Source organism: Notothenia rossii, assembly GCF_949606895.1.
Source record: "Notothenia rossii genome assembly, chromosome: 3".
Taxonomy (NCBI): Eukaryota; Metazoa; Chordata; class Actinopteri; order Perciformes; family Nototheniidae; genus Notothenia; species Notothenia rossii.
Window position 1 is genome coordinate 59,533,630 of NC_136901.1, and position 10,521 is coordinate 59,544,150.

Genomic DNA, 10,521 nt, shown 5'->3' on the forward strand with positions numbered 1-10,521 from the left:
CTCTCATAGGAGTGAATTTGGCCCCGCCTCCCACGCTGTATCCAGTTCTTATTATACATCCATGGTTCAGACATATAGGCTGTCTTGAACACTATTATTAGAGTAACGTGATCTCATCAATAAATACAGATTCAGCCGATAACACGAAAGCACATGGCTACTTAACATGCAGAATGACCATTTTGCATGCTAAGTAGCCATTTGCTTTCTGGGGCTTAATCTTTATCGGTAAACCGATTTAACCAGTAAAGTTCCTTCAAAATAAGAGTCCCGATCTTATTAATATCAAAATAAATGTGCCAAACGAAAACTTTACCATAGGGAAATATTGGCATACAAATATAATCACTTCTCTAAAAGGTAACTCATTTTAAATATAGTTGGACATATTATAGGTCATTTACAATAATAATAATATTAATATTAGTAATAAGCTTTGTATTTGTATAGCACCTATTACAAGAATTGCAGCCAAACTCGCTTCACAGCAGTTGAATAGACAGATTAGTATAACATGACAGGATAAAAGCAATGTAGAGGAGCAGCTAAATGTCAACACATATATCCACGAAGGTTAATACATGAAGACTTGTGACTCGGACTCGACTCGGACACTGCTTGGGTGACTCGGACTTGGACTCGACTACGACTCTCCCTTGGTGACTCGGACTTGGACTCGGAGAGTGGTGACTCGAAAGTGACTTGGACTCGTGAATTGGTGACTTGACACTTCCCGCTACAGATAAACCCTAACCAAAACCAAACTTTTGGACACACACGTTCCATTTATAGTACACGACTCTTCCAATCAATCAAAAGCACACTCATCTTCGAAGGGCTATATTATGTATGTAGGGCAGAAACAGAAACACTAATAAACTGTTGAAACTAAACTTTCCACACACAGCCAAACCCAACAGCATCACTTTATCTTCTCACACACCTTCTATTCCTCTCAATAAGAGGATTTTTGATTCAGATACTGAAATATTGTATGAAATGTATAATATGAGTTGAAACAATATTGTCAATCATTGGAACATCCTTTTTTAAGGACATTGTTTATTGTAAACCAACTTATTACAAAGATTGAACATGAGTTAAACACTGCCAACACAACTTGCTCAGATGTATGACCTTATGTAGAGCTGCAGTGATATTACATTAACATAAAAGATCCAATGACTTTGGTAAATGTGAAAGAATATAAGACATGACATCATTGTTTTACACTGATAATCAGAATGAATTGTCATTATGCTTCATTTATTCAGACACATGGTATTCAATTATTTCATTATTTTCACATGTTGTAGTATTTATTGTTTTATTATTTTATTTTTAGTATAATTTAGTAGGTAGTGTAGGTTCCATCCACACTCGAAAAAATGCTGGTCCAAAAACAATTAAAAAACTAATGAAAACCAGGTTTTTCTCTTGTAATATGTAAAAAGATCTGCCGATAGAACAAGTGAACATTTGCTTGGTAAGATGTCTTGAAATAAGATGGGATATTTAGATGTGATGTTATCATTAACTGGGACATTTTATTTTTGATCTATATGTACCAGGTTCAAGAAATGTTTTGTTACAAAATAAGCCAGATAAGCTGTAATGCCCCTGTGGGGTCATCTGGAGAGGGTGTGGCTGTGCTGCATCCAGCCGCCTTGATTGCAATAACTCAGGGCACCTGGGTCTGGTGCCATGCAGCTATTTAAAGCCTCTCTGCTCCTCTCTGTTTTCCCCTCTGCTATCTCATACAGGCACCCGGTTCGGTTGAGTATGTGATTAGTTATTTCAGTTGTTTTGTGCACCTCAACACCCTCACACATACATGTTCATACAATCCTCACCCTGCAGTTACATTACTGATACCACTGACGTTCACACCTCATGCTTGGTGAAGGGGCTGGAGGTGGAAAAGATGAAATGTGAGGTGGAACATGCTAGATTACGGCTGATAGGAAAGGGCAAGCTTTCTTCTGATGGTTCGGCATCAGGTAGTGGCGATGTTATTTCTAACTTGCGGTTGGTTCCAAAGTTTAATGAGCGTGACCCTGACATTTTTTTCACCCCATTTGAACGCGTAGCTGAGGCAAGAACTGGTCAGATTCAGACAGAGTGCTGTTACTTCAGTGTGTACTCACTGGGTGAGCACAGGAGGCTTATTCAGCTATTTGTGGCGAAAATGCTTTGGACTATGCTAGAGTAAAATCTGTGGTGTTAAAATACGAACTGGTTCCTGAAGCGTATCGTCAAAAGTTCAGAAGTTGGGTCAAGGGGGATAAGTATGGAATGCCATTTAAGCCAAAATTAAATAAATAAATAATTAAATAAATATATATATATATATATATATATATATATATATATATATATATATATATATAAATATCCCTATGAAATACATTCTGAAATAAAGAAATACGGTAATAAATATGTATACATCTACATTTAAATACACATTTATTTATTTCATGGGACTTTTATTTCATAATTACACATTTATTTATTTCAAGAGACTTGTATTTCATAATGACACATTTATTTATTTCAGGGGACTTGTATTTCATAATGACACGTTTATTTATTTCAGGGGACTTGTATTTCATATTGACACATTTATTTATTTCAGCTGACTTATATTTCATAATGACTTATTTCCATTCCTTATATGCAAATGAACGGGGCGTGGTTAGCTCACAGATCCAGAGACCCAGACCAAAGCAACATCACCACACTGACTACTCGAGAAGAGGAAGAAAAAGGAGGAGAAGGACTACTGAATAAAAATAAGGCAAACTACTAAATGAAAATAAGGCGGAAGCAGAAGCGGCATGATTTTGTTCTCAAGAGGGGACTTTGAGAGAGTATTACCCAAGAAGTGCACAGTAAAAACTTCATTTTATTGTAGCAGTCAAACTAGAACTGAGTCAAACAGTGTCAGTTTTATTAAGAACTTATGGTACAAATGACTTGTATTGCCAATGAACCAGAAAAAAACATGCATTATTTTACTCTTGTTCAGTGATTACCATAAAGGCTCTATTAATTGCGCACTCAAAAATGAATAGCTGCTGATTTGACCAAGCGAACGCGAGAGACGGCTGAGTTGACCGCAGTTATGCAACAGCAACTGAAGCTAAACTGACTGTCTTGACTACTTGTTGCTATCCTATTGTGGCATAAGCCGTTTTCTTCAGGAACATTTTACCTTTTCATTATGATTCTACTTGTGATAGTCGGACATGACAACATGTGCAGCCCATGTATTGATTCCATCCGATAGCTGCTATAATACAAAACAAAACGTCTGCCTCTCTCCACAATGATCAATGAAAGTGAACGGATGGTCAAAGTAAGGTACAAATAAACAGAATCACACGAAGCCTGGTTAGTGTTGCCTGACTTATAAAGTATGTTCTTTTTTTATAAGTGTGTGGTTGCGTTCCTGCTGAAAAAACCAGCATGGACCAGAATGATGTTGACCAGCATGGACCAGCATATGTTGTGTTTTGGTCACCAGCATGGACCAGCATGATCCACCAGCATGGACCATATGCTGGTGGATCATGCTGGTCCACATATGCTGGTCTGCTGGAATGCCAGCATTTATCTATCACCAGCTTATGTTAGTATTAAATATACAATGTATATCCAGTTCTTATTATACATCCATGCTCAAGTGAACTGCCCCACCCCCTCGCACACCGACAGGGGATAGAGATCTCTCGTCTGGATTGGAAAGATCAAAAATAAATCATAGACGTCTTATTGCATATTAGAAACGGAGTTGGCAACAGTAAAACTGCGATATAATGTTTATGTAGATATAATACATATGACATCTATTTTTTAAATGTCTCCAGTACCGATAAAAAGATTGATAACGTTGGACCTTAACGGTACAACAGTCTTTAATAATTCAGCCCCGGGGGCCCCGTTAATACTGGGGATCGGTACCCATCCCTAGTTTTAATTATTACATCATGAATATTACATTTCAAATAACCAAGTACTTGGTATCTCACAAAGAGCAAGTGGCTAGTGCTGTTAAGAACATACCTGGTGATGGTGATGATGGTGGCTCTTCGCTGCAGGATCTGGTCGATGTCCTCCTAGCAGAAGCGATTGCCTTCGTCGTTCTCGTCCATGATGGCGGCGTAGGCTCCTTTCCTCAGCAGGTCCCTGATCTCCTTCTTGGAGAACTGCTGGACCGGCTAAAGGCGACGCAGAGAGACATTCACACAAGTGGATTTAGAAAGCTCTTTTCGAAAATAAACTAAGCGTACTGCAACAGCGATTGACCCAAAAATGACTTGGCATCTAGAAATATGACAGATTTTCTTTTTCTCACCCCGTTGTTGTTGCCTTCTTTGTTCCCATTCATGCTCTGCAGGACGGCACAGTCCAGCCCGAGCTTCAGACTAGCTTTATCCAGCTTTTCCCTCTCATAGTTTCTAGTGATCAGACGGTACACCTTCACCGCCTTAGACTGGCCAAAACTATGACACCGAGCTTGAGCCTGAAATAAAAAATCAAAAGAGGGGTCAGAAGAGCATCATGTGCAGCTGCTGTTCAACTTTTTTAAGCATTAAATGGGAAAATATAAACTTAAAGAACCGAGGGAATAAACGGAAAGACTGTTGTTGTTGTTGTAGCCCTATTGAACTATCTTTATAGAACCTCCAGAAAAACGCGGCAAAAATCCTTGATTATGCGGGCTAAAATCCTTGATTATACGGGCTAAAATCCTTGATTATGCGATTAAACATGCAGAGTTTTTATGTGATTTTATGCGGTGAAATTGCGGGAAGTTACGAAATATGCGGAAAGTTGCGAAATATGCTAAATATGCGGGGGAAAAGAATAACAATTTTTGAAAATATTGGCTGTCTTATTTATTCTCTCTCACACACAACCTGCCACAAACGTTAAACCCCTTTACTATTCAATTAAACATATTCAATGTTTATTTATTGTAAAAGCAATTGGGCTATTTTAATCTCACACACACACACACACACACACACACACACACACACACACACACACACACACACACACACACACACACACACACACACACACACACACACACACACACACACACACACACTTCTCCGCCTCATTCTGTTTTCATTTACTCGTTCGTTATCTGACCAGCTTCAATCTTGTAGGCTACTCACTTCGTCTCTTGTAGCCCTCAAAAGGGTTTTGGAGGTTGATGCCTCGGTGAACGTGAGTTGAATGGCTTTCTTTTCCGCAGCAGCAGAAAGCATTTTCGAATGTTTGAATGAATCAAAGTGGGTCGCCACCGTCGATTTTCTCTTATGCTCCAACACACAGTTGCACGGGGTGCAGAATAGTTTCCCCCCACTTTTTGCCCGGTCTTTAGTAGACATGTTCGTCGGTAAATGAGATGGATTAGATTTTTTCATCTTTGTGTTTTCTCTATCGTGTGAGCTCCACACGTTCACTCTATACAGTGTTGTTTACATTCTGTGATGCGCGAGCTGATGACGTCACGTCAAGACAAGTTAACTTTTTTTTTTCTCAACTTTGTGTGGAAAAATGCGGGGATTATGCGGCCCTTTGATAAATATGGGGCCTTTTAAAAATCTGCGCCATTTTGCTGATTATGCGGTAAATTCTGCGATCGCAGAATCGCCTTTTTCTGGAGGGTCTAGAGGATTTTAGCAGTCAATACATCTAAATCAGCAGTGTCAATAATAACAGAAATGCTAAAGAGTCACATCTAATAGAAATATATAAAAGCATTTATTTTAATTGTGTAGCAGTCAGTTTATAATTTTGGCAGGACTGTTCAGCATTTTGAAAATGTATTTTCATGCCTCTGTGCGGCCCGTCTACACTACAGGCATCGAAAAATGCTTTCAACGCTTCGCCCATTCACTTGAATGGGGTGACGTAGAAGATTTGTAATCTTCGCCGAACTGCATTGTGGGGGGCATGGCATGGCTTTGCAAGCATCACGAGCATCTATCGGCATCAAAGTTGAACAATGTTCATCAAACCGCGTGCAAGCTGGGAGAGCCAGACCGCAATTCATTTCCTCATATTCCAAACGAGATATTACGGTAGCAAATCACCCGGTTCTTTACGACCAGAACTATTTACCGGGATACAAACTGGAGGAACCAGGCATGGAGGGAGGTGGCAGAGACAGTGGGTGAAACTGGTAGGTTTTTCGCCTGTTTGGAGAGTTTATATCCAGTTTACTTCGTTTTAACAATGCTTTGTATGTCGGGGGCGGGAGATTCATGTGATTGTTTGTTGGTCGCGTTGCTCGCAAAAAATCGCCAAGCTTCAGACACGCCCAGCTTCAAGATTTTTTGATGCCTGTAGTGTAGACGGGCCCTAACTGCGGTGAGAGTGGTGCAGTGACGCTATCTATCTTCTATCGATTAGATTTATGATTCGAAAATTATAAAAGTAGGGTAGACATGTGGATATTATCCGACTGAACAAAACGTGCATTTACCTAACAAGTTCGTTTTCCACTGACCTTTTTTCGAGCTATTTTCCAAAATCCTATGGAGAAATCCCATTGCTATTTTGTCGAGGGAAACCGAGCGCAGCTTACTTCCGCTTTTTGGGACGCGTCACTGCACCACTAAGTTGATGCGATTTGATTGGATTGTGAGGCAAGGGAAGCCAGCCGCCTCTGGCTTCCCTTGCCATGGCCCTGACCAATCACAGGTTGGCAGGGGCATGACGTGAGCCTCATCTGATTGGTCAATCCCTCCATTTTTTTTCACCAAGGGAAGCAAATTTCGGCTGGCCTCCTCTCGCAACAGAGTGCAATCTACTGTTTCACCATAACATCTAGAGGGGCGCTGTTTCACTCTTTGTAAAATACTCAATGAGAATGGGGGAGAGACGGGCCGGCAGCAACACACAACAAAGAATTTCCGAAACTAAACGAAGTGTTTTTATTTATTTATTAAAATTATAACTACAATCCGAAGGCCTCCAGGAGAAAACGCCACTGCTTAAGTATGTCAATGTTTTGCTACTTCTACTTCTACTCCACTACAGTTCAGAGGTACATGGTGTACTTCTTCTCCACTACATGTATTCAATACCTTTAGTTACTTTACAGATGTGGATGAATGATGTGAAATCTAATCAAGTGTTAAATCAGGCTTTAGTTCCACCTGGAGTAAATTCACAAGCTACCCTGCAGTATACAAAGTCATTCAAACTAGCTGCACCTTTACCAGCTTTGAGAACACTTTAATGATCAATCATTATAAAACATATCATATATATTATTCTGAAATGGACCAATCTGCACAATGACTACTTTTACTGTCGCTACTTTAACTATATTTTGATGATAATACTTTTCTACTTTTACTTGAGGAACATTTTGAATGCAGGACTTTTACTGTAACAGAGTATTCCTACACTCTAGTACTTCTACTTTTACTCAATTACAAGATCTGAGTACTTCTACTTTTACTCAAGTACAAGATCTGAGTACTTCTACTTTTACTGTTGCTACTTTAACTATATGTTGATGATAATACTTTTGTACTTGAGGAACATTTTGATTGCATGATTGTTCCTACATTCTGATACTTCTACTTTTACTCAAGTACAATATTTGAGTACTTCTACTTTTACTCAAGTACAATATTTGAGTACTTCTACTTTTACTCAAGTACAAGATCTAAGTGGGGGAGAGTGGGGTAAGTTGAGACATTTTTTAGTTATGCTGTCCTCTAAGCAAGGAGAAATTACACATGTTAAAAGGAAAAGTAATCATACAAATGGTGATACCATTTCATACATCTTGCCAATCAAACACAGGGTAAATTCAACTTTAAATGTAGCCTCCAATGAGCTCTTATTATCAACTTGGCCTACTTTCATTCATTTCTCCATTGAACAACTGGCTCAACTTACCCCAAGGCCCATGGTTCACTTTACCCCATAGCCACCATTTTATCAACATATACAATATATGTGTTTAAACCTGGATACTTTTTTTTGACATGACAGCCGATATAGCTGACATCTAGAACATTTACTTTGACAAGCAAAAAACGTTTTTTGTAAAAATGTTTACTTACCAGACCACAATGAGTATCTCTCTTTCACCAGCAATGATAAATGAGTGGAGCTTGCATAATTTCTGGTCACTTGATTACAACTATAAGGCGTTGCCTGGTTACAGGGGGTGGTTCAACTTACCCACTGGCTCAACTTACCCCCTTCTCCCCTACTTCTACTCAAGTACAAGACCTGGGGCCTCATGTATAACGCCGTGCGTAGGATTGACGTGGGAAGGTTGCTTACGTAGTAGAAATCCGAAAAATAGGTCCATACATTTTCCCCCACTTTCCGATTCACCAAACATTGCGTAACGGCGAGGAAAGTGCGTATGGCACTTCCTACGCCGGTTTCCCTTTATAAATCACAACCGACTCGAAATGCGGTGCAGCTTTTGCGGGCTTCACGTAACGCCCATATTTGCCTATAAATAGTCAAAGAAACGTCCTTTCATTCATTCATTTTGACTGACTGCATGGAGAAGATCGCAGGAAATGACGACAGAACAGCTAAAAAAACACCGATTTTGGTTATTTTGGGGAGGTCGAGATAAATCATATTGTTTGGTGGATGCAGTTTGAACCAGAGTAGCAGCATGGAGGTCGGATCGTCACCAAAATAAATAAATAAGTTGTCCGAAAAAGGTTAATGACAAAAAAAATACACAATACAAATACACTGCCTTCCTCAGGCAGTGTGTTTGTACCGGACAGGAGACCACGTCTTGCTCGTGCGTTGCATGATGGTTAGTCATTTTGTCCGACTTGCTCTGGAGGCTCGCTCACATGAGACGTTGAAATCTCGCGGGACAAAGATGCCCGCAGCCTTGAGAGCGAGGCGCGGCGAGGCGCCGCAGTTCCTCTCCACGGGCTGCGGAAGCGAAATGCTTGATGGGAAACGACTCGCTGGTATCTCGAGCTGAGCGCTCATTGGTGGTTTTTACCCCGTGCTGCTGATGAAGCTCTCCATTGGCTCGGCAAAAGTTTATTGTTGTTTTGTGTCAGTTTTACGTCGCCACTTCCATTCACATTTTTCATCATTGTTCCACAATGTTTATCATCATGAAATTAATATCTATATATGTTATACTATACTTGCACTGCTTACCGTTTTCATACTTTATATATCTTAGCATATTCATACACACTGAATACTGCTCACAGGCTGCTGTGTATATCTAGTGTATTCATACCCCTCACTGTTTATTCATCATTCAATTCAATTCTATATTTTAACCTGTAGATTGTGTACATTACTTTTCACTTTACTGCTTGTTGCACTCCTGGTTGGAAGCTAAACTGCATTTCGTTGTCTCAGTACCTGTAATATGTGCAATAACAATAAAGTTGAATCTAATCTTGAGCAGGAACAAATGTATTTACTTAGTACATATCTGACATTAACGATTAAACACATTTGTGCATTCTTTATAAATGCAAACCGAGTCAAGCCGACTCCGGAGGTGGCTGTATGCACCTTAAAGTGGTTTGCAATCCGCCAAAAAACCGAGAGAAGAAGAAGAAGAAGGCGAATAAGTAGAAGAGGAAGAAGAAGCCGACTCGGAGCTGTCCGACTTCAGGCGAGCTTTTTGAGACCTCCACCGGCTGCGATCGGCTATTCTCGTCTACTTTCGAGGCGAGCCGCAACGCGTCTCAAACAAGCCTACTGAGTGCGCTCCCGCTCACCGGAGACTGCTCGCGCTGCGCTCCGCAGCAAACAGCTGTGGGGCGATTTTAAAGTACGTTATGCTGGCCGGGGTGTCTAAATAATGCTTCCGGGCCAGCGGGCCATATATAATGTCGAGCCCTGTTCATATGAACAGCTGAGACTCCACAGATCAGGTCAGAGGGCCTGGCGATCCACTAGCAAAACAAACATCCAGTATATTAAAATTACTTTTTTTACTAACAGTAACCAACTAATAATTTTCATAAAGTGCATATTTATTCCAAACTCACAATATATATATCCTTCCAGTAATAAAACGTAATGCACAATGCAATGGTACACAGTATCCAAAGTCTTTAGGCACTGGTTAGAGGCATTCATGTAAAGCAGATCGCCAGAATCCAATACTGGTCAAAACGTTACAGAGATCAAATGTTTCCTTGTCTGAAAGGAGAAACCTAATTTTAAAACAACATTTTCAGTGTGTGACTTGAAAGATAAGTTCTGATCAATAATAAAACCTAGATATTTGTATGTAGTGTGACGACCCCTGCTTGGAGGTCTCCTATGGTGCGTAGGGCCCTTTAATGATCCTCCTCTGCTTGTGCCCACACTGATTGAGGACACCTGACGCACTGATTGAGGACACCTGACAGCTCGCACCGGAGGATTAAAAGGCCTGAGCCAGAGCCTCGAGGTCTCAGTCTCCCCGCCAGAGGACTGGACCTCGGAGAGCAGCGGCGCTTATTCTTATTTTGCCTTGCCTTATGT

The 10,521-nt window shown here is 40.3% G+C and overlaps 1 protein-coding gene across 4 annotated transcripts in view; it reads right to left on the minus strand.

The window, feature by feature from the left end:
* Positions 1 to 5,587, minus strand: part of LOC307034087 (chromodomain-helicase-DNA-binding protein 8-like) — an 83,567-nt gene extending 77,980 nt beyond the window's left edge. For 3 of the 4 annotated variants that reach the window (XM_079672816.1, XM_079672817.1, XM_079672818.1), the window contains exons 1-3: positions 5,190 to 5,587; positions 4,358 to 4,525; positions 4,066 to 4,220 (exon numbers count right to left, since the gene is read on the minus strand). In XM_079672816.1, coding sequence (XP_079528942.1) covers positions 4,119 to 4,220; positions 4,358 to 4,525; positions 5,190 to 5,441 — 522 coding nt within the window. In that variant the 5' untranslated portion in view covers positions 5,442 to 5,587 and the 3' untranslated portion in view covers positions 4,066 to 4,118. Of the gene's footprint in view, positions 1 to 3,662; positions 3,736 to 4,065; positions 4,221 to 4,357; positions 4,526 to 5,189 lie in introns of those variants that run through there. The other variant, XM_079672819.1, reaches the window with a different exon arrangement.
* Between the last annotated feature and the right edge of the window lie 4,934 nt (positions 5,588 to 10,521).